At 45.9% G+C, this 24879-nt stretch overlaps 1 protein-coding gene across 1 annotated transcript in view; it reads right to left on the bottom strand.

The window, feature by feature from the left end:
• Positions 1-11447: 11447 nt before the first annotated feature.
• Positions 11448-24879, bottom strand: part of elapor2a (endosome-lysosome associated apoptosis and autophagy regulator family member 2a) — a 31101-nt gene continuing 17669 nt past the window's right edge. Inside the window, exons 9-21 of the mRNA XM_070435022.1 lie at positions 20233-20404; positions 19896-19986; positions 18779-18881; positions 18497-18634; positions 18102-18359; positions 17809-17982; positions 17536-17722; positions 13857-13953; positions 13592-13693; positions 13050-13176; positions 12745-12923; positions 12466-12640; positions 11448-12312 (exon numbers count right to left, since the gene is read on the bottom strand). Coding sequence (XP_070291123.1) covers positions 12244-12312; positions 12466-12640; positions 12745-12923; positions 13050-13176; positions 13592-13693; positions 13857-13953; positions 17536-17722; positions 17809-17982; positions 18102-18359; positions 18497-18634; positions 18779-18881; positions 19896-19986; positions 20233-20404 — 1872 coding nt within the window. The 3' untranslated portion in view covers positions 11448-12243. The remainder of the gene's footprint in view (positions 12313-12465; positions 12641-12744; positions 12924-13049; positions 13177-13591; positions 13694-13856; positions 13954-17535; positions 17723-17808; positions 17983-18101; positions 18360-18496; positions 18635-18778; positions 18882-19895; positions 19987-20232; positions 20405-24879) is intronic.

Genomic DNA, 24879 nt, shown 5'->3' with positions numbered 1-24879 from the left:
GTGGTGTGTGTGGACTTCTGAAGGTGTATCATTCTCGTCTTATTGGCGTCAACTTCAAGGTTTGTGATTTATCTTCTATTCTACTTGTCTTTTTATCTATCTAGGTCGCCTTCAAGCGACCAGCGACAAGTGTCCCATGCAGAATTCAACGAGGCAAGTTCATAGGTATTTCACCATGTACAAACCTGTATCATCTGGCTAGCCTTCCTGCCCATATATTCTACGTCACATCCAGTGACTCAGGGTGAGAGCAAACTTCACACGTTCACGCACACACCACACACACACACACAACACCCACACCACACCACGACACACACCACACACACACACACACACCACACACACACCACACACAAACGCACACACACCACACACACACAACACCACCAACACACACACCACACACACACATCTTACCTGTATGTACACACCTTTATATTCATCATGAACAAACATAAGGGCAAACGTTTTAATAAGACACCACTGCTGTCTTCCACTGTCGCTGGCTGCAGGATATTATGTCCTGAATGTCATGCTAACATGTTTTATGTGCACGCCTTATAACTGTTAATCAAGGCCAGCCGCTGCCAGGTACTGACAAACTGTCGGACAAGCAGAGCAAAAAGGAGGGTATGTGGTTTACCCTGATCCTACAAATCACCACACCACACTCACACAATAGCCTTAGGCTGTGGAAACGATGCTTGGCCTTCGGTAATCCTGACTTGTGAGGTAGAGAGAGACCACACTAACACCACGCCTTGCCTGTGAGATGGTTGTTGTGTGTGTCCATGTGTGCACTTGTACAGGAAGTTGGGTACACACACATTTGGTTCTTGCTTTTCTGTCTGTTCATACATACGCCATAAAAAGCATGCACTCTTCCTTCCTCTGGTCTCTGTTCCAGTGTAGTTACCAGTCTGTCTCTTCTTCTCCTCTGTCCTTCTGTTCCAGTGTAGTTACCATGTTCTCTGTCTCCCTCTGGTCTCTGTTCCCACGTGTAGTTACCATGTCCTCTTCCTCTTCCTCTGGTCCAGTGTAGTTACCATGTTTCTCTTCCTCCTCTGGTCCTCTGTTCCAGTGTAGTTACCAATGTCTCTTCCTTCCTCTGGTCCTCTGTGTCCAGTGTAGTTACTATGTTCTTTCCTTTCCTCTGGTCCTCTGTTCCAGTGTAGTTACCATGTTTCTTCTTCCTGTCGCTCTGTTCAGTGTAGTTACCATGTTTCTTCTCCTCTGGTCTCTGTTCCAGTGTAGTTACCAGTGCCTCTTCCTTCTCTGGTCCAGTGTAGTTACCATGTTTCTCTTCCTTCCTCTGGTCCTCTGTTCCAGTGTAGTTACCATGTTCTCTTCTTCCTCTGGTCCTCTGTTCCAGTGTAGTTACCATGTTCTCTTCCTTCCTCTGGTCCTCTGTTCAGTGTAGTTACCATGTTCTCTTCTTCCTCTGTCCTCTGTTCCAGTGTAGTTACCATGTCCTCTTCTTCCTCTGTCCTCGTCCAGTGTAGTTACCATGTTCTCTTTCTTCCTCTGGTCCTCTGTTCCACGTGTAGTTACCATGTTCTCTTCTTCCTCTGGTCCTCTGTTCCAGTGTAGTTACCATGTTCTCTTCCTTCCTCTGTCCTCTGTTCCAGTGTAGTTACCATGTTCTCTTCCTTCCTCTTGGTCTCTGTCCAGTGTAGTTACCATGTTCTCTTCCTTCCTTCTGTCCTCTGTTCAGGTGTCTTACCATGTTCTCTTTCCTCTGTCTCTGTTCCAGTGTAGTTACCATGTTCTCTTCCTTCCTCTGGTCCTCTGGTTCCAGTGTAGTTACCATGTTCTCTCCTTCCTCTGGTCCTCTGTTCCAGTGTAGTTACCATGTTCTCTTCCCTCTGGTCCTCTGTTCCAGTGTAGTTACCATGTTCTCTTCCTTCCTCTGTTGTCCAGTGGTAGTTACCATGCTTCTCCTTCCTTCTGGTCCTCTGTTCCAGTGTAGTTACCATGTTCTCTTCTTCCTCTGGTCCTCTGTTCCAGTTAGTTACCATGTTCTCTTCTTCCTCTGGTCCTCTGTTCCAGTGTAGTTCCATGTCTCTTCCTCCTCTGGTCCTCTGTTCCAGTTGTAGTTACCATGTTCTCTTCCTTCTCTGGTCCTCTGTTCCAGTGTAGTTACCATGTTTCTTCCTTCTCTGGTCCTCTGTTCCAGTGTAGTTACCATGTTCTTTCTTCCTTCCTCTTGATCCTCTGTTCCAGTGTAGTTACCATGTTCTCTTCCTCCTCTGGTCCCTGTTCCAGTGTAGTTACCATGTTCTTCTTACTTTCCTCTGGTCTCTGTTCAGTTAGTTACATGTTCTCTTCCTTTCCTCTGGTCCTCTGTTCCAGTGTAGTTACCATGTTCTCTTCCTTCCTCTGGCTCTCTGTTCCAGTGTAGTTACATGTTTCTTCCTTCCTCTGGTCCTCTGTTCCAGTGTAGTTACCATGTTCTCTGTCCTTCCTCTGGTCCTCTGGTCCAGTGTAGTTACCATGTTCTCTTCCTTCCTCTGGTCCTCTGTTCCAGTGTAAGTTACCAGTTCTTTCCCTTCTCTGGTCCTCTGGTCCAGTGTAGTTACCATGTTCTCTTCCTTCTCCTCTGGTCCTCTGTTCAGTGTATTACCATGTTCTCTGTTCCTTCCTCTGGTCCTCTGTTCCAGTGTAGTTACCATGTCACTCGTTCCTTCCTCTGGTTCCTCTGTTCCAGGTGTAGTTACCATGTTCTTTCCTTCCTCGGTCCTCTGTTCCAGTTGTAGTTTACCATGTTCTCTTCCTTCTCTGGTCCTCTGTTCCAGGTAGTTACCATGTTCTCTTCCTTCCTCTGGTCCTCTGTTCCAGTGTAGTTACCATGTTCTCTTCTTCCTTCTGGTCCTCTGTTCCAGTGTAGTTACCATGTTTCTCTTCCTCTCCTCTGGTCTCAGTGAGTCCAGTGTAGTTACCATGTTCTCTTCCTTCCTCTGGTCCAGTTGTAGTTACCATGTTCTCTTCCCTTCATGCTGTCCTCTGTTCCAGTGTAGTTACCATGTTCTCTGTCTCCCTCTGGTCCTCTGTTCAGTGTATTACCATGTTCTCTGTATCCCTCTGGTCTCTGTTCAGTGTAGTTACCATGTTCTCTGTCATCCCTCTGGTCCTCTGTTCCAAGTAGTTACCATGTTCTCTGTCTCCCTCTGTGTCCTCTGTTCCAGTGTAGTTACAATGTTATCTTCCTTCCTCTGGTCCTCTATTCCAGTGTAGTTACCATGTTCTTTCCTTCCTCTGGCCTCTGTTCCAGTGTAGTACAATGTTATCTTCCTTCCTCTGGTCCTCTATTCCAGTGTAGTTACCATGTTCTCTTCTCGTCTCTGATCCTCGTTCCAGTGTAGTTACCATGTTCTCTGTCTCCCTCTGGTCCTCTGTTCCAGTGTAGTTACCATGTTCTCTGTCTCCCTCTACAGGTCCAGACCACCACCATTGTGTATCTCTGTCAGTCTCAGTGGTTTTCGTGGTGCTGGGCTGTATGTTCGCTCCCAAGGTCCACATCATCATGTTCCAACCACAGAAGAACGTCACCAGTCTCCGCCTCATATCAACCGCTTCAGTGTCAGTGGTCCTGCCACCACATACGCTTCACACGGACGTATGGTTAAGTTACAGTCAGAGACAACTGACCACTGAGCATGGTTCGTTATGTAGCCAAGTTGGAATTTAACTAAAGTCCCATTTTTATTAATCTCTCTCTCTCTCCCTCTCCCTCTCTCTCTCTCCTCCACTCTCTCTCCTCTCCCTCTCTCTCTCTCTCCCCTCTCCCTTTCCAGCATCAGTGAGTGCCCAGTACGTACCGACAGTGGTGTAATGGGAGAGAGATCGTCGACTCCACCACTTCCTCTTCTGTGACCACACCCACTCACCTCTCCAACCCTGCCCCCAGAGACTGTTAGCCAATAGGCACACATTGTGCCCCCTGTCCCCTCCTCCCACGACGTGACTAGCACAGTTCTGTTTCACGGCTGTAGAAAGGGTTTAATACTACATTGTTTTCTAGTGCTGTAATATAATGGAATCAAAATTGTTGTAGAGAAACAAAAGAACCAAAACAACTTTGAGGAGTATTTTTTGAGCCTTTGTTTTGAATAGCTTTTGTTAAGACGAGTGTACATATATAACTGTGCACTGGATTGTGATAGGAGTGTGTATGTGTTAAGGTTGTGATAGGAGCGTATGTTTGTGTTAGGGTTGTGATAGGAGTGTGTGTGTGTGTGTTAGGTTTTGTGATAGGAGTGTGGTGTCTATGTGTGTGTGTTAGGGTGTATAGGAGTGTGTGTGTGTGTGTGTGTGTGTGTGTGTGTGTTGTGTGGTGTGTGTGTGTGTGTGTGTGTGTGTGGTGTGTGTGTGTTAGGGTTGTGATAGGAGTGTGTGGTATGTGTGTGTGTTAGGGTTTGTGATGGAGTGTGTGTGTGTTGTTGTGTTAGGGTGTGATAGGAGTATGTGTATGTGTGTGTAGGTTGTGATAGGAGTGTGTGTATGTGTGTGTGTTAGGGTTGTATAGGAGTCTGTTTATGTGTGATAGGGTTGTGATAGGAGTGGTGTGTGTGTGTTAGGGTTGTGATAGGAGTGTGTGTGTTTAGGGTTGTGATAGGAGTGTGGTGTTAGGGTTGTGATAGGAGTGTGTGTGTGTGTGTGTGTGTGGTGTGTGCGTGCGTGCGTGCGTTGCGTGTGTGTGTGTGGTTGTTAGGATTGTGATAGGAGTGTGTGTATCTATTAGGGGTGGCTGAGACAGATTGTTCTGTAGGGTAGTGGCTGAGACAGATGTTCTGTATGGGTAGTGGCTGAGACAGATTGTTCTGTAGTGGGTAGTGGCTGAGACAGATGTTCTGGTAGGGGTAGTGGCTGAGACAGATGTTTCTGTAGGGGTAGTGGCTGAGACAGATGTTCTGTAGGAGGTAGTGGCTGAGACAGATGTTCTGTATGGGTAGTGGCTGAGACAGATGTTCTATAGGGGTAGTGGCTGAGACAGAAATGTTCTTGTAGGGGTAGTTTGGCCTGAGACAGATGTTCTGTAGGGGTAGTGGCTGAGACAGATGTTCTGTGGGGTTCGTGGCTGAGACAGAAGTTCTGTAGAGGTAGTGGCTGGAACCGATGTTTCTGTATGGGTAGTGGCTGAGACAGATGTTCTGTAGGGGTAGTGGCTGAGACAGATGTTCTGTAGGGGTAGTGGCTGAGACAGATGTTCTGTATGGGTAGTGGCTGAGACAGATGTTCTGTAGGGGTAGTGGCTGAGACAGATGTTCTGTAGGGGTAGTGGCTGAGAMAGCCCCACCTGCAATAGCCCGCAGACTTTGTACTATTTTTTGTAGGTCTCATTGTAATAACCCAGTCAGTATGCATTTTTATTCATTTGATTGTTGTATGTTGTATCTGTATATTTGTATATTACTGATGGTTGGAACAGCACAATGTTGACAGTATTATGTAACTCCAGTAGGATTCCCACAACTGTGGACTGACAGTGGATGAATCTCCCTGAGTTGGGCTGACGAGCCCATAGGAATAGAATGGCTGGAACGGACATAGTATCCACATTTCATACAGTATGTTGAATCACACATTTGCTCTCATTGTAGCATATAGGGGGAAGGTAGCCTAGTGGTTAGAGGGTTGGGCCAGTGACTGAAAGGTCGCTGGTTCAACATCTTCAGTTACCAGCACAACGCTGATCGCTACTGTTACGTGCCCATTTGTGAGTGGCCGGAGACTCTGAGCCTGAGCAGTGACCTGATTTGCTGGCCAAGGGAGGTGGTGCCCCCATCCCAGTGCAGCGACCCGTGTGCCCGCAACGAGATGAAGAAGATGCAGGCTGGTGAGGAACACACACACAGGGCTTTAAGCAGATCTAGTGACATCACTAGTAGAAGTTCTGTTCGAGTCCCCGAGCCGATAAGGCGAAAAATCTGTCGATATGCCCTTGAGCAAGGCTCTTAACCCTAATGGCTCATGCAAGTCGCTCTGGATAAGAGTGTCTACTAACATGTAAATGTTCAAAATATAGCAGTATAGAATATTTATTGAACTTTCCAAATGATGCACCCAATATGGCAGCCAGTCCAGTCATTGTTTTCAACGAGAATGTCCTTTATACTCGTTCTAATTCTATGGAACACTGTGTAGGAGGGTCCAATTACCTTGGTGTCCATAGTAACAGACGTGTGTACAACAACATTTCTCCTTAACCAGCATTTTTTTGCCACAAACGTTAGCAACGGTGTGACAACACAAGGTACAGTGAGGGAAAAAAGTATTTGATCCCCTGCTGATTTTGTACGTTTGCCCACTGACAAAGAAATTATCAGTCTATAATTTTAATGGTAGGTTTATTTGAACAGTGAGAGACAGAATAACAACAAAAATATCCAGAAAAATGCATGTCAAAAATGTTATAAATTGATTTGCATTTTAATGAGGGAAATAAGTATTTGACCCCTTCTCAATCAAAAAGATTTCTGGCTCCAGGTGTCTTTCATACAAGGTACGAACGGAGATTAGGAGCACACTGCCTTAAAGGGAGTGCTCCTAATCTCGTTTCTTACCTGTATAATAGATCCTGTCCACAGAAGCAAAATCAATCAAATCAGATTCCAAACTCCCACATGGCCAAGACAAAGAGCTCTCCAACGGATGATTAGGGAAAGATTTGAGACCTAAACCGAGGCTGCGGAATGGGCTATCAAGACCAATCGCAAGCAGCTTGGTGGAAGGTGACAACAGTTTTCTGTGATTATTCGCATAGGAAGAAACACAAAAGAACTGTCAATCTCCCTCAGGCTGGGGCTCCATGCAAGATCTCACCGTGGAGTTGCAATTGATCATGAGAACGGTGAGGAATCAGCCCAGAACTACACAGGAGGATCTTGTCAATGATCTCAAGGCAGCTGGGACCATAGTCATCAAGAAAACATTGTAACAACTAATGCCGTGAAGGACTGAAATCCTGCAGCGCCCGCAAGGTCCCCTGCTCAAGAAAGCACATATACATGCCCGTCTGAAGTTTGCCAATGAACATCTGAATGATTCAGAGGACAACTGGGTGAACGTGTTTGTGGTCAGATGAGACCAAAATTGAGTTCTTTGGCATCAACCAACTTGCCGTGTTTGGAGGAGGAGGAATGCTGCCTATGACCCAAGAAACCATCCCACCGTCAAACATGGAGGTGGAAACATTATGCTTTGGGGGTGTTTTTTCTGCTAAAGGGACAGGACAACTTCACCGCATCAAGGGACGATGGACGGGGCGTGTACCGTAATCTTGGGTAAAAACTCCTTCCTCAGCCAGGGTATTGAAAATGGGTCGTGGATGGGTATTCAAGCATGACAATGACCCAAAACACACGGCCAAGGCAACAAAGGAGTGGCTCAAGAAGAAGCACATTAAGGTCCTGGAGTGGCCTAGCCAGTCTCAGACCTTAATCCCATAGAAAATCTGTGGAGGGAGCTGAAGGTTCGAGTTGCCAAACGTCAGCCTCGAAACCTTAATGACTTGAAGAAGATCTGCAAAGAGGAGTGGGACAAAATCCTCCTGAGATGTGTGCAAACCTGGTGGCGCAATACAAGAAACGTCTGACCTCTGTGATTGCCAACAAGGGTTTTGCCACCAAGTACTAAGTCATGTTTTGCAGAGGGGTCAAATACTTATTTCCCTCATTAAAATGCAAATCAATTCATAACATTTTTGACATGCGTTTTTCTGGATTTTTTTGTTGATATTCTGTCTCTCACTGTTCAAATAAACCTACCATTAAAATTATAGACTGATCATTTCTTTGTCAGTGGGCAAACGTACAAAATCAGCAGGGGATCAAATACTTTTTTCCCTCACTGTAGTTAATTACAAGTTCAAAGTCTTAACTGCCATTATTGTCAGTATTAAAGAAACATTGCAGATGCTATGCCACAACCCTAAACTCACTCACTGATGTTTCGTTTAGCATTCAGAAACATTAATTGAAATCGTTCCACAAGCACTGTTTGTCGAACAAGTGTAGTTGAACACGTCTTCCCTGCATCCTTTAAACCAATGGGTAGTGAGCCCTCCCTTGTCGAAGTGTTCTATAGTCATGTGATGATGTTCTATTAATGGCTATGTGCCTTAGAGGGAAATTCCACCCCAAAACGATCTTTTGGTATTTGTTTCATTAGTCCATATAACACCCAAATGTACATACAGTACCAGTCAAAAGTTTGGAGACACCTACAGTACTCATTCCAGGGTTTTTCTTTAGTTGTACTATTTTCTACATTGTAGAGCAATAGTGAAGACATCAAAACTATGAAATAACACATGGAATCATGTAGTAACCAAAAAAGTGTTAAACAAATCAAAATACACTTTGCTTTGATGACAGCTTTGCAGACTCTTGGCATTATCTCAACCAGCTTCACCTGGAATACTTTTCCAACAGTCTTGGAGGAGTTCCCACATATGCACTTGTTGGCTGCTTTTCCTTCACTCCGCTGTCCAACTCATCCCAAACCATCTCAAATTGGGTTGAGGTCGGGTGATTGTGGGGGCCAGGTCATCTGATGCAGCACTCCATCACTCTCCTTCTTGGTCAAATAGCCCTTGCACAGCCTGGAGGTGTGTTGTGTCATTGTCCTGTTGAAAAACAAATGATAGTCCCACTAAGTGCAAACCAGATGGGATGGCGTATCGCTGCAGAATGCTATGGTAGCCATGTTGGTTCAGTGTGCCTTGAATTCTAAATAAATCACTGACAGTGTCACCAGCAAAGCACCTCCACACCATCACACCACCTCCTCCATGCTTCACAGTGGGAACCACACATGCGGAGATCATCCGTTCACCTACTCTGCGTCTCACAAAGACAGGGCGGTTGGAACCAAAAATCTCAAATTTGGAATCCAGACCAAAGGACAGATTTCCACCGGTCCAATGTCCATTGCTCATGTTTCTTGGCCCAAGCAAGTCTCTTCTTATTATTGGTGTTCATCTTCTTATTGGTGTTTCTTTGCAGCAATTCGACCATGAATGCCTGATTCATGCAGTCTCCTCTGAACAGTTGATGTTGAGATGTGTTTGTTACTCTGTGACGCATTTATTTGGGCTGCAATTTCTGGATTGTCTTTTCTCATTGCTTATTTGAGCTGTTCTTGCCATAATATGGACTTGTTTTTTTTACCAAATTGGGCTTTCTTCTGTACACCACAACACAACACTGATTTGCTAAAACACATTAAGGAAAGAAATTCCACAAATGATCTTTTAACAAGGCACACCTGTTAATTGAATTACAGGTGACTACCTCATGAAACTTGTTGAGAGAATGCCAAGAGTGTGCAAAGCTGTCATCAAGGCAAAGGGTGACTACTTTGAAGAATCTCAAACCTSAAATATATTTTGATTTGTTTAACACTATTTTGGTTACTACATGATTACAAATGTGTTATTTCATAGTTTTGATGTCTTCACTATTATTCTACAATGTAGAAAATAGTCCAAATTAAGAAAAGCCCTTGAATGAGTAGGTGTATCCAAACAGACTGGTACTGTATATCTTGAAAACATGATATCTGACATGCGAAACATTTTGGGACTACATCAACTATGGACTAATGAAACAAATTTGAAAACATAGTTTTTGCATAGAGTTTTCCTTTAATGTGTGTCTGCTAGTTTATCCATGCTGTGCTTATAGGCAAAGATCTAGGATCAGCTTACAGTCCACCATCCCAACCTTAATCGTTAGGGCTAAAAACTTCAAACTGACTTAGATCAGTGTTCATGGTTAAAGTCATCCTGCCCCCAGTGTTATTMTATCCTCCCAAGTTCTCATTGTTGATGGAAGGTGGGAGGGAAAGCAGATATTCTGGATGCTCTCAAACTTCTTAAATAGAATCATCTCCTTGTCTCCTTTCCTTCATCCCACTTTTCTGTTGTGCGAAACACAGGAAGTGTCCAGGAGAATGAGGCCACACCCATCTCTGCTAACAGGTTTGACTGGGGTGTGAAAACCGCTGTTAAACCCCTAATGCAGGTCACCAGTCAATCATTTCCCCAAAGGCTTAGGAATGGTGAAAAACAAAAATAAGAGACAGTTTCTGTGATTGAGCGTTTGTCTGTGTGTGTTTTGCAGCAGGCAGAGGAGCAGGATTATGTAAAAGCGTCCCACGGCCTAGAAGGCACAGCATCATGTTCAGCCCAGACACACACTAACACAGCCCAGAGATTGGAAGGCTGTTGTCCTGAGGCTTATGCATTCACTCCCCAGCCCTGCTCCAACCAGACACTATAACCTCCCATCCACTCCTCTCCCTGAATGGCACGTTGCTATGGACAACCACTGCCACATCCACAATTCCTTTTGTTCTGATGTAGTGGGATGGGGGATTCGAGTATGAAGAAGAATTAAGGAGTGGGATGTTGATTCAAACTCAAGTTGTCTTTAAATGGGACTTGGCAGAAAACTCAACCAACCTACTTTCCCCCTCTCCATCTCTCTCCCACCCTTTCTCTTTGTCTCCCTATCTTTCTCTGTCACCCATGGCAGTCCCCCTTCACTCTCTCATCTTGTGAAACTTTGCTGGTGTATTTGTCAGAGCCAAGATTGCTTAAGACAGGCTCGGGTCCTGAGCCCACTGCAACACAATGCCAAGAAGGGTTCTGCGACCGCGCTCCATCATGTCAAGCACACACATACAGAGCCTGACTCAAATACACACCAAGAACATGGGGCTGTCACAGCAGCAGCCTTGAAGAGGGTGGAGATGGATGGAGAAGAGTTGGTGTTGCAGTCTGATTGTGTGAGCTGTGTTCAACTCAAAGCAGTGGCAYACTGTAGAAATAAAGATGAGGTATGCATCTAGTCCCTTTTAAAATGTATACTGTACTAGTTAGCTTGACCAACAGATGACAGGGATTGTAATGTGTACAKATGGGAATAGGCTAGGAGTGACTGGTCATTCACTAGCAATGTAGAACAATACAACAAAACAGTGAAGTTAACAGTCAGTCTTTTACCATTATAAGTGTCAATGCTAATGGTACTAACTCTGTCCAAAGGTGTCATTAATAATGTTATCAAAGTAGTTGTGTTCACTTTCACAGCGTATTCTCACGTGGAATGAGTCAGTGATCTCCAGATTCCCAAGAGAACAACCCAGAACATTCTGGAGTCAAGGTAGCAGTTGCTCCTATAACCACAGATCTAGGATCAGATTACACTATCCTCAATCCTAACCTTAACCATTATAGGATGACAACGTATCTGACCCTGGATCAGTGGTTAGATCTGGGGTCAACGTGAACCCTGACCTCTTTGGACTGGCCGATCAGAAAGCAATAGAGCTCATCATACGTGCAATAACGAGGACATGATAATAAACAATAACAAATGACACGTCTGTCGTCTGCTCACTTCTTGTGTGTAGGTTTTTCATTGGAAGCAAGGGACAGATTGAAAGTGTACACAAATACAATATAGTTTATTTCACTTTAAATAACAGAAAGGCAGTCAGCATCATATCGTATCATCATATGGATAATGTAACATCGCCACTCCTGATTGGACTAAGAGAGTGAAGGACATTCCACCATCACCATGGTAACCCAAAGCCTACAGACAGAACAAATGGGTAAAGGGTGGTGCAGGTCAGACTAAGATGAGACTGTAATAGGGTGTGTGTGTGTGTGCCGGGTATTTAGGGCTATGTGTGGACTTCTGTAGATCTCAAAGGATTGGACAGGTGCCAACATCCAAAAATCCCACCCAGCCTTTCAGAGGGCACTATGGAACACCATTTCTTTCCTCTTATTGAGAAGGAGCCTAAGGGTTGATGTGAGGTTGGTCTCAGAGGACAAAACACCTGAGGGAAAACAACATGGCCGCCAAAGCAACCTGACAACAGAGTGACGGAAAACAGCACTAAAAACATCCCACATATAGGTCCTCTTCTTTACCTAAGCAGACCCGACACACCACCCGTATACCCAACCATACACGCACTTTTAAATCACACCGCCCATATTCCAGCAATCCACCCATACACACACACCATTCCAGGGATAAGGCCAGATGGGTGTAATGTCCTCTCACATGTGTTTGTGTCGGTGAGCATGCATTCTGGGTGTGTGTACTCTGCATGTGTCTATATGTTCTGAGTGTGTGTGTTAAGGGTTCAAACCCTCAACATGGAGATATGTTGAAGAAGTCTCTCTGGGTGGGAGGGGGGGTTGGTCTCTCTCCTCTTTCTTCACCCCCACACCAACCCGTTTGACTGTGAGGAGTTCAACTGGACATTTTCATAGCTTCTCCCGTTTCCCTGTGGATGAAATATACAGAGACACGTTAGTCCACGAACTAGAATTACCAGGGGAGAAACAGATTCTGCACTCGCAAGTGTACACACACACGCACGTACTGTAGGTAATGTAGTTTGATTTCAGCATAACTGCATAGTGGTTCTGACTCTTACCCTAGATGCGATGGCTTTGAGTTTGCGTATCAGGGATGTTTTTTTGGAGTAGATCACCTCATCCTCCATCTCTCCMTCGTTCTCCTCTCCCTCCATCACGGCACAGCTGTCTGCCCCCGGCAGTTCACACTCCTTATTGGACGACATTACCAGCTTCGAGTACTTAAACTCCAGCCTACCAGAGTCAGGGGTAGGCGGGACTTAGTAAAATCACCAATCTTCAATACTACTCTAGTTCTTCTTCCAGACATATGTATGAATGAATGGATGAGTTCCTACCTCTTGTTCTTCTTCCAGAAATAGCAGGTGATGGAGAAGAGCAGTGCGGCGGTGAAGGCGCCTATCGTCGCCCCCATCTTTACCAAGAAGTCCATGCTCTCACACGGCCAGGTCTTCTTCTCCGGGAGGGACACCCCTCCTACACACCGCTTTGGCTCAGTCCACACATACAGAGTGTCCTGGGGAGAGGGAGACAGTGAACATGTGTCAGTGTGTAATGCTATGAAATACATTTTATCTAAAGGATTCAGAGTGAGAGCAGATAGCAGCTCCTTGCAGGGAATCGATTAGTTACACACACACACCTGTAGTCCTCCCTTGCAGGCTCCCTCTATCTGGTGGTAGTTTGTGGATGTGCACTGAGGACACGCCCCCGAGCTCTCCCACAGGAAGTGGAAGGTACAGCCATCACACGTCCCCGCCGGACACTGACTACAACAGAGAAACATACTGTTACTACAATGTACTAATCTAACTTTTACGTTATAAGGACAGTTTCAATGAGAYGTCATCTGATCAAATCCGATCAAATCTGAGTGATAAATCCATGTGTTTGTTCTCAGCTTCTCGTGTTCCCCCAGCACGGAGCATGAATATCCATCACACAGAGTTAGATAACTAGCTGCCTGGGAGTAAAAGCAAACGTCTTACTAATTTAACAGTCACAAGAGGATGCAGAGATTCTGGGAATTGAGCTTGCAGTTCATTTCGAGCTTGGACTTCTTTTAAGTCTCTCCTTTTACTAGTAATCTCCTTTGAGGCTGCAGTTTCAGAGAAAGACAGAAAGAGAAAGAGAGAGAGATARAAAGAGAGGGGCAAGAAGAGAGGAAAGGAGACAAGACAGTACCTGGGTACTGTGAGTTCTCCTTGTGTGCTTCTATCCGGGTTACAGCGAAGCGTCACCACCACGTTACGACCTTTATCACATGACGAGGTCACCTCCAGAGAACTATCCAATAGAAGCACAACATTTGGTTAAAAAACAGCAGGGTACTCCTGATTAAGAGCAACTAAAAACTACCCCAAACATTTACTTGGGCCCCAAAAACACTATTCACAGAAGTAGTTATGTTTTAGAATTTGTGTTTTAGGATGTAGAAAAGATAAATTACCGGTAGAAGAAGTTGACGTCAGGGACTTTGTTGGTGGTCTGTGGGAACAGGTCTGGTCTTGCCTTGACTCCATCCAGAGTCAAGGCCACTGTCGCTCCTAGACACATTCATCAAGAAATTAACGCCTACTACACACCAGCGACAAATATCGGCATCAGGTTACAAGGAAGGATAACTTCCGGCGCCGAAAAGAGATGGCCGCCTCGCTTCGCGTTCCTTGGAAAATATGCAGTATTTTGTTTTTTTACGTGTTATTTCTTACATCGGTACCCCAGGTAATCTTAGGTTTCATTACATACAGTCGGGAGGAACTACTGAATATACGATTAACGTCAACTCATCATCGTTCCTACCAGGAATATGACTTTCCCGAAACGGATCCAGTGTTTTGCCTTCCAGCCAATACAATGGATCTGATCCCAGCCGGCGACCCTGTGCGACGCCGAAAAAGGGGAAAACGAGGCGGTCTCGTGGTCAGGCTTCGGAGACGGGCACATCGCGCTCCACTCCTAGCATACTACTCGCCAATGTCCAGTCTCTTGACAATAAGGTTGAAATGATCCGAGCACGGGTAGCATTCCAGAGAGACATCAGGGATTGCAACGTGCTCTGCTTCACGGAAACATGGCTAACTCAAGGGACGCTAACGGAGTCGGTGCAGCCAGCTGGTTTCTTCATGCATCGCGCCGACAGAAACAAACATCTTTCCGGTAAGAAGAGGGGCGGGGGGGTATGCCTTATGATTAACGAGAAGTGGTGTGATCATCATAACAACACACAGGAACTCAAGTCATTCTGTTCACCTGATCTAGAACTCCTCACAATCAAATGTCGACCGCATTATCTACCAAGGGAATTCTCTTCAATCATAATCACAGCCGTATATATTCCCCCCCAAGCAGACACATCGATGGCCCTGAACGAACTTTATCTGACTCTTTGTAACTGGAAACCACACACCCTGAGGCTGCATTCATCGTAGCTGGGGTTTTTAACAAGGCTAATCTAAAAACAAAACTCCCTAAATTCTATCAGCATATCGATTGTGCTACCAGGGCTGGAAAAACACTAGACCATTGTTTATACTAATTTCCGCGACGCTTATAAGGCCCTCCCCGCCCCCCTTTCGGAAAAGCTGACCACGACTCCATTTTGTTGATTCCGAGCCTACAAACAGAAACTCAAAACAAGCTCCCGCGCTCAGGTCTTTTCAACGCTGGTCCGACCAATCTGAATCCACGCTTCAAGACTGCTTCGATCACGCGGATTGGAATATGTTCCGCATCGCGTCCAACAACAATATTGACGAATATGCTGATTCGGTGAGCGAGTTCATTAGGAAGTGCATTGACGATGTCGTACCCACAGCAACGATAAAAACATTCCCAAACCAGAAACCGTGGATTGACGGCAGCATTCGCGTGAAACTGAAAGCGGCGAACCACTGCTTTTAACCAGGGCAAGGTGACCGGAAGCATGACCGAATACAAACAGTGTAGCTATTCTCTCCGCAAGGCAATCAAACAGGCTAAGTCTCAGTACAGAGACAAAATCGAGTCACAATTCAACAGCTCAGACACAAGAGGTATGTGCAGGGTCTACAGTCAATCACGGATTACAAAAAGAAAACCAGCCCCGTCGCGGACCAGGATGTCTTGCTCCGACAGGCTAAACAACTTTTTTGCCCGTTTTGAGGACAATCAGTGCCACTGACACGGCCCCTACCAAAACCTGGCGGGCTCTCCTTCACTGCAGCCGAGGTGAGTAAACACTTTAAACGTGTTAACCCGCAAGGCCTGCAGGCCCAGACGGATTCCCAGCCGCGTCCTCAGAGCATGCGCAGACCAGCTGGCTGGTGTGTTTACGACATATTCAATCAATCCTTATCCCAGTCTGCTGTTCCCACATGCTTCAAGAGGGCCACCATTGTTCCTGTTCCCAAGAAGCTAAGGTAACTGAGCTAAACGACTACCGCCCCGTAGCACTCACTTCCGTCATCATGAAGTGCTTTGAGAGACTAGTCAAGGACATATCACCTCCACCCTACCGGACACCCTAGACCCACTCCAATTTGCTTACCGACCCAATAGGTCCACAGACGACGCAATCGAAACCACACTGCACACTGCCTAACCCATCTGGACAAGAGGAATACCCATGTGAGAATGCTGTTCATCGATTCAGCTCAGCATTTAACACCATAGTACTCCTAACTGCTCATCAAGCTAGAGCCCTGGGTCTCGACCCCGCCCTGTGCACTGGGTCTGGACTTCCTGACGGGCCGCCCCAGGTGGTGAGGGTAGGTACACAACTCTCCACCCCGCTGATCCTCAACACTGGGGCCCAACAAGGGTGCGTTCTGAGCCCTCTCCTGTACTCCCCTGTTCACCCCAGACTGCGTGGCCATGCACGCCTCCAACTCAATCATCAAGTTTGCGGATGACACTACAGTGGTAGGCTTGATTACCAACAACGACGAGACGGCCTACAGGGAGGAGGTGAGGGCCTCGGAGTGTGGTGTCAGGAAAATAACCTCACACTCAACGTCAACAAAACAAAGGAGATGATTGTGGACTTCAGGAAACAGCAGAGGGATCACCCCCTATCCACATCGACGGGTCAGTAGTGGAGAAGGTGGAAAGTTTTAAGTTCTCGGTGTACACATCACGGACAAACTGAATTGGTCACCCACACAGACAGCGTTGTGAAGAAGGCGAGCAGCGCCTCTTCAACCTCAGGAGGCTGAAGAAATTCGGTTGTCACCAAAAGCACTCACAAACTTCTACAGATGCACAATCGAGAGCATCCTGTCGGGCTGTATCACACGCCTGGTACGGCAACTGCCTCGCCACAACCGTAAGGCTCTCCAGAGGGTAGTGAGGTCTGCAGAACGCATCACCAGGGGCAAATACCTGCCCTCAGGACACCTACACCACCCCGATGTCACAGGAAGGCCATAAAGATCATCAAGGACAACAACCACCCAAGCCACTGCCTGTTCACCCCGCTATCATCCAGAAGGCGAGGTCAGTACAGGTGCATCAAAGCAGGGACCGAGAGACTGAAAAACAGCTTCTATCTCAAGGCCATCAGACTGTTAAACAGCCACCACTAACATTTAGCGGCCGCTGCCAACATACTGACTCAACTCCAGCCACTTTAAAAATGGGAATTGATGGAAATTATGTAAAATGTACCACTAGCCACTTTAAACAATGCCACTTAATACAATGTTTACATACCCTACATTACCATCTCATATGTATATACTGTACTCTATATCATCTACTGCTCTTGCCATCTTTATGTAATACATGTACCACTAGCCACTTTAAACTATGCCACTTTATGTTTACATACTACAGTACTCATCTCATATGTATATCCGTACTCTATACCAATCTGACTGGGCATCTGCCATGCCGTTCTGTACCACCACTCATTCATATATCTTTATGTACATATTCTTTATCCCTTTACACTTGTGTGTGTGTGTAAGGTAGTAGTTGTGGAATTGTTAGGTTAGATTACTGTTGGTTATTACTGCATTGTCGGAACTAGAAGCACAAGCATTTCGCTACACTCGCATTAACATCTGCTAACCATGTGTATGTGACTAATAAAATTTGATTTGATTTGATTTGACATGTGTGTGTGTGTGTGTGTGATGTGTACTCACCCAGGAAGGTGTCTGCTAGGCTGATGGACTGAGAGGATAGTGCTGTGTGGAAGCCCCGCCCACTGGAGGGGATAATGGTTGATTGACAGATTAAAGTCTCCACCGCATTGGCTGGTTCCCCTGCCTCTTTCTGAGAATCGGCGCTGGAAAGGTCAGTCACGTTGTCTGTACACACAGCCCTTCTACCCTGAGAATTTAAAGCTAAATTCAGGATCACAAAGTAATTGTAGGTTGCAAATAGTGTTAAATCAGTGTGTGTGTGTGTGTGTGTACCTCTTCTCCACAGAGGCTGATGTTGAAAAGGTGGTAGTATTTGGTTCCTTTGGTGGTAAAACTGGGTCCGTTCATCAGTGTTCCAACAGAGCCCAGGGAACTGTAGTCATAACTCAGAGACACGTTGTTCTCAGAGTAGGAGAACACACAGTCACTGTAGCACCTGCTGTGCTCCTGAAAAAACAAACATTCAGTTGTGCACTGGGGGAATCAACAATGGACACACACTTTTATTCACCTACCTCGACACACAAACACACGCTTGGTATCACTGATATCAACAAAACACACACCTTGTTGCTCTTGCTGGATGGTCCACAGGGTTTGCAGGCCTCTGGGCCCAGGGTGCTGTGTGAGGTGAGGTGTGTGTTGGGGGGGCACTCGGTGCACTGGCTGGTGTGTATGTAATGTCCTGGAGGGCAGGGCACACACAGCGAGCCGGAGGGCTGGGAGAGGAGGGCACAGGTCTGACACTCCGACGACACACCGTCTACAGCGTTACTCACCGAGATGGAGTAGATACGCACCACGTTGTTCACATTCTGACGCACCTGGAGAGAGAGAGAATGCACTACTAGTATATGATTGTGTCTGTATACATTAGTGCGTATCCAAGTTTGTATACAGTGTGTGTGTGTGTGTGTGTGTGTGTGTGTGTGTGTGTGTGTGTGTGTGAGCGTGTACTTACGTCAGAGGCCTGGTTGGTCCTCTGGAAGGCCCAGGTATATGACACAGAGGCGTTCTTGGTCATAATGTGTGTGTAGGACTGTCTGACCTTACTGCCCTCCCATGACGCCACCACCCTCGTACTCTTCCTGTTTACATCCTACACACAGTGATGTAATTAACTTTACACAGTTCAAAAGTAGTGCACATTTTAAAAGGAATAGAAATATCCAAACACTTTTCTAGATGCTTGTATACTTTTTGCATTGAGTGTGGGTTTTTCTTTATTCGGTGTTGTTCTCACCATCATAAAGTACAGCTCACAGTCAGCTGAACACACCATCTCAAACTCAAAGCTGATACGGCCAAACTCTGTCCCTGCACCACCTGTTGCTGATGTAGGAGGCCTGAAAACACACACACACACACTCATTAAGAGAGAGATAGAAGGAGAGGGGAAGGGAGAGAGCAGTGTTGCACGGTATACCGGTGCCACGGTATTATCACGATACCAAAACAAAACTTACGATAGCAACATTTTAGAATACCGTAGTACCGTTTCATATGACACTACCAAAATTTGCAGTCCCTGATGAGTCAACTGTTGTTACATTTGATACATTGCAGCAGTGCACAGAGCAAGCAAAGTTGATACATTGTATCATTTCATCACCTGCTATAACCAAGAGCACAGGTCAGTCTCAGTAGACTTTGGAAGTTCGCTGTCCTGCAGCCTCCGAGTGTCATAGAGGAACAATGGACAGGCATGCTTGCAGCTTTACAGAGAAGACAACAGCTGGTCTTAAGGCCACACCATTAAACAAATATGATCCATATAACCAGAGCTACCTTATTTGCTTCTAGCACATTTGATATAATTTCACAAACTTTGTCACGGTCCATTTTAAACTAGGTCAGGTTGCTAATTATTGGTTTGTGTTAATTATTGGTTTGTGTTAATTATTGGTTTGTGTTAATTATTGGTTTGTGTTAATTATTGGTTTGTGTTAATTATTGGTTTGTGTTAACTGAAGAGTAAAGGTGGTTTCATGCAGTGTTTTCCCCTTACTTCCACAATGACCTGCAGATCATTATGCATTTATATTCCTTCATTCCATTCTTCCAGCCAAATCACAGGTAGACCTTTGCAAATCAGCCATTCTATGCAGTATTATATTATACACTGAATGGTGTGAAGTTAAATTCAACGTGACAGGTTTTGCATTGCACATGCACAGAACGTTTAGAAAACGGGAGGAAGTGTCTGGGGGAAGGGGCGAACAGGACGCTATGCCACTCCGAATTATTTTTCCAGAGGTTTCGCAATACTACTTGGTATCGTGATACTTGGCCTGGTATCGTTAGTAAAATGTTGGTATCGTGACAATAAGACGGAGACAGATTGAGATGATGGGACTCACTTAAAGCCAGGTACATGGAGGTTGAGGATGAGGTAGTCGTTATCAGAGCCCCCTGCTCCACTACGGATATGATCCCCCGCCACCTCCCAACCTGACGGAGAGACACGTCAGAACACACACAACACGCAGACATAGCAGGGTCTTCCATGACTATTTCACTCCAATGTGGCCTGTGGCCCCTCTATGCATTATGCTAAAGTGCCTAAGACAGGGGTACACAACCCTCCTCCTGGAGAACTGCCCTCTCTTAATTCTTATCCTGGCCTAAGGGGAACATGTCAACAACAGTAAAGAGCAACAGCGCCCTCTAGGCCTCAGAGAGAGCAGCTGCACCCACCATTCATGCCGTCACACTTGGAGTTTCCCACATTGAAGCAGGATGTCTTCATGCTGGCTGGAAGGACGTTCCACCACTTATACTGATAACCTACAGCAGGCTCAGTACCCGCAGGACACGACTCACACGCTGGGAGAGAGGTAGAGAATAGGAAGAGAAGAGGGAGAGAAATAGAGATCATAAATTAGGAAAACAAACGCAAAAAAAATAAAAAATAGATCCCATTGGATAATGCAAAAATGAAATAAAAAATTCGAATCAAATTCTATTTGTCACATGCGCCGAATAAAACCTTAGTGAAATGCTTACTTACGAGCCCTTAAACAACAATGCAGTTAAGAAAAAAAAGTGTTTACTAAATAAACTGAAGTAAACAATAAATAAATACAAATGAAAAAAATAAGGAAATTGAAAAATACGAAATAATTAAACAGCAACAATAAAATAATAGTAACGAGGCTATATACGGGCGTACCGGTACAGAGTCAATGTCCGGAGGCACAGGTTAGTTGAGGTAATTGGGGTAAAGGTAAAGTGACTATGCATAGATAATAAACAGCCAGTAGCAGAAGCGTAAAAATGGCAAGGGGGGGTGTCAATGCAAATAGTCCGGGTAGCGATTTGGTTAGCCGTTCAGGATCTCATGGCTTGGTGGTATAAGCTGTTAAGAAGCCATTTGGACCTAGACTTGGCACTCCGGTACCGCTTGCCCTTTGGTAGCAGAGAGAACAGTCTATGACTAGGGTGGCTGGAGTCTTTGGCAACGTTAAGGACCTTCCTCTGACACCGCCTTGTATAGAGGTTCAGTGATGTACTGGGCTGTACGCACTACCCTCTGTAGTGCATTGCAGTCGGATGACGAGCAGTTGCCATACCAGACGGTGATGCAACCAGTCAGGATGCTCTCGATGGTGCAGGTGTAGAACTTTTTGAGGATCATGAGTCATGAGAMATYTTTTCAGTCTCCTGAGGGGGAAATGGGTGTTGTTGTGCCCTCTTCACGACTATCTTGATGTGTTTGGACCATTACAGTTCGTTCTCGATGAGAATGGGGACATGCTCGGCCCTCCCTTTCCTGTAGTCCATGATCATCTCCTTTGTCTTGATCACATCGAGGGAGTGGTTGGTACCACACGGCCAGGTCTCTGACCTCCTCCCTATAGGCTGTCTCTGTCACGGCTGTTGAAAGGAGAGGACCAAGGTGCAGCGTGGTAAGCGTACATTTTCTCTTTATTTGATAAAAATGACGCCGAACAAAACAACAAACACTACAAAAACAAACCGTGAAGCTACAGGCTATGTGCCCTAAACAAAAGTCAACTTCCCACAAAGACAGGTGGAAAAAGGGCTACCTAAGTATGGTTCTCAATCAGAGACAACGATAGACAGCTGCCTCTGATTGAGAACCACACCCGGCCAAACACAAATTWWAAAAAAAAAAWAWTAATAAAGAAACTAGAATGCCCACCCTAGTCGTGACAGTCTCATCGTTGTGGGTGAACAACTGTTGTGTTGTTCGAAAACTTAATGATGGTGTTGGAGTCRTGCTTGGCCATGCAATCACGGGTGAATAGGGAGTACAGTCGTGGCTAAAAGTTTTGAGAATGACAAAAAATATTAATTTTCACAAAGTCTGCTGCCTCAGTTTGTATGATGGAAATTTGCATATACTCCAGAATGTTATGACGAGTGATCAGATGAATTGCAATTAATTGCAAAGTCACTCTTTGCCATGCAAATTAACTGAATCCCAAAAAAACATTTCCACTGCATTTCAGCCCTGCCACAAAAGGACCAGCTGACATCATGTCAGTGATTCTCTCGTTAACACAGGTGTGAGTGTTGACGAGGACAAGGCTGGAGATCACTCTGTCATGCTGACTGAGTTCGAATAACAGACTGGAAGCTTCAAAAGGAGGGTGGTGCTTGGAATAATTGTTCTTCCTCTGTCAACCATGGTTACCTGCAAGGAAACACATGCCGTCATCATTGCTTTGCAAAAAATGGGCTTCACGGGCAAGGATACTGCTGCCAGTAAGATTGCACCTAAATCAACCATTTATCGGATCATCAAGAACTTCAAGGAGAGCGGTTCAATTGTTGTGAAGAAGGCTTCAGGGCGCCCAAAAAAGTCCAGCAAGCGCCAGGACCGTCTCCTAAAGTTGATTCAGCTGCGGGATCGGTGCACCATCAGTACAGAGCTTGCTCAGGAATGGCAGCAGGCAGGTGTGAGTGCATCTGCACGCACAGTGAAGCGAAGACTTGGAGGATGACCTGGGGTCAAGAAGGGCAGCAGAGAAGCCACTTCTCTCTAGGAAAAACATCAGGGACAGACTGATATTCTGCAAAAGGTACAGGGATTGGACTGCTGAGGAGAGTAGGTGAATGATGATCTCCGCATGTGTGGTTCCCACATGAAGCATGGAGGAGGTGGAGTGATGGTACTTTGCGTTGACACCGTCAGTGATTTATTTAGAATTCAAGTCACACCTAACCAGCATGGCTACACAGCATTCCGCAGCAATACACCATCCCATCTGGTTTGCACTTAGAGGACTATCATTTGTTTGTCAACAGGACAATAACCAACATACCTACAGGCTGTGTACGGGCTATTTGAACAAGAATCAAATCAAAGTGTATTTGTCACGTCGCGCGAATACAACAGGTGTAGACCTTACAGTGAATGCTTACTTACAGGCTCTACCCAATAGTGCAAAAAAGGTGTTAGGTGAACAATAGGTAAGTAAAGAAATAAACAACAGTGAAAAGACAGGCTATATACAGTAGCGAGGCTATAAAAGTAGCAAGGCTACATACAGACACCGGTTAGTCAGGCTGATTAAGGGAGTATGTACAGGTAGATTGGTTAAAGTGACTATGCATATATGATGAACAGAGAGTAGCAGTAATAAAAGAGGGGTTGCGGGTGGTGGGCGGGACACAATGCAGATAGCCCGGTTGCCAATGTACGGGAGCACTGGTTGTCAGCCCATTGAGGTAGTATGTACATGATGTATAGTTAAAGTGACTATGCATATAGATAAATAGAAAGTAGCAGCACCATAAAAAGAGGGGTTGGGGGGGGGGGCACACAGTGCAAATAGTCTGGGTAGCCGTTTGATGACCTATTCAGGAGTCTTATGGCTTGGGGGTAAAAACTGTTGAGAAGACTTTTTGTCCTAGACTTGGCACTCCGGTACCTTGCCATGCGGTAGTAGAGAGAACAGTCTATGACTGGGGTGGCGGGGGTCGTTGACAATTTTTAAGGGCCTTCCTCTGACAGCCTGGTGTAGAGGTCCTGGATGGCAGGCAGCTTAGCCCCAGTGATTACTGGGCGTACGCACTACCCTCTGTAGTGCATTGCAGTCAGAGGCCGAGCAATTGCCATACCAGGCAGTGATGCAACCAGTCAGGATGCTCTCTGATGTTGCAGCTGTAGAACCTTATGAGGAACTCAGGACCCATGCCAAATCTTTTTAGTTTCCTGAGGGGGAATAGGCTTTGTCGTGCCCTCTTCACGACTGTCTTGGTGTGTTTGGACCATTCTAGTTTGTTGTTGATGTGGACACCGATGAACTTGAAGCGCTCAACCGCTCCACTACAGCCCGTCGATGAGAATGGGGGCGTGCTCGGTCCTCCGTTTCCTGTAGTCACAATTATCTCCTTAGTCTTGGCTACGTTGAGGGCTGGTTGTAATTCTGGCACCACCGGCCAGGTCTTGACCTCCTCCCTACAGGCTTCTCGTCGGTGATCAGGCCTACCATGTTGTGTCGTCTGTAACCTTAATGATGGTGTTGGAGTCGTGCCTGGCCATGCAGTCGTGGGTGAACAGGGAAACCAGAGGGAACTGAGCACGCACCCCTGTGGAGCCCAGTGTTGAGGACCAGCGTGCAGATGTGTTTGCTACTACCTCACCACCTGGGGGCGCCCGTCAGGAAGTCTAGGATCCAGTTGAGAGGAGGTGTTTAGTCCAGGATCCTTAGCTTAGTGATGAGCTTTGAGGGTACTATGGTGTTGAAGCTGAGCTGTAGTCAATGAATAGCATTCTCACATAGTGTTCCTTTTGTCCAGGTGTGAAAGGGCAGCGTGGAGTGCAATAGAAATTGCATCATCTGTGGTCTGTTTGGCGTATGCAAATTGGAGTGGGTCTAGTGTTTCTGGGATAATGGTGTTGATGTGAGCCATTACCAACCTTTCAAACGACTACATGGTTACAGATGTGAGTGCTACGGGTCTGTAGTCATGTAGTCTTTTAGACAGGTGACCTTTGTGTTCTTGGGCACATGGACTATGGTGGTCTGATTGAAACATGATGGTATTACAGACTCAATCTGGACATGTTGAAAATGTCAGTGAAGACACCTGCCAGTTGGCAGCACATGCCCGGAGCACACGTCCTGGTAATCCGTCTGGCCCAAGCCTTGTATGTTTTGACCTGTTTAAAAAGTTCTTATCTCACGTCGGCTACGGAGAGCGCGATCACACAGTCGTCCGGACAGCTGATGCTATCATGCATGCCTCAGTGTTGCTTGCCTCGAAGCGAGCATAGAAGTGATTTAGCCTCGTCTGGTAGGCTCGTGTCACTGGGCAACTCACGGCTTCCCTTTGTAGTCTGTAAAAGTTTGCCCTGCCACATAAGATGAG

Source organism: Salvelinus sp. IW2-2015, linkage group LG26 (assembly GCF_002910315.2).
Source record: "Salvelinus sp. IW2-2015 linkage group LG26, ASM291031v2, whole genome shotgun sequence".
NCBI lineage: Eukaryota > Metazoa > Chordata > Actinopteri > Salmoniformes > Salmonidae > Salvelinus > Salvelinus sp. IW2-2015.
The sequence above is the reverse complement of the archived record's forward strand: the minus strand, read 5'-3'. Positions and strand labels throughout refer to the sequence as shown.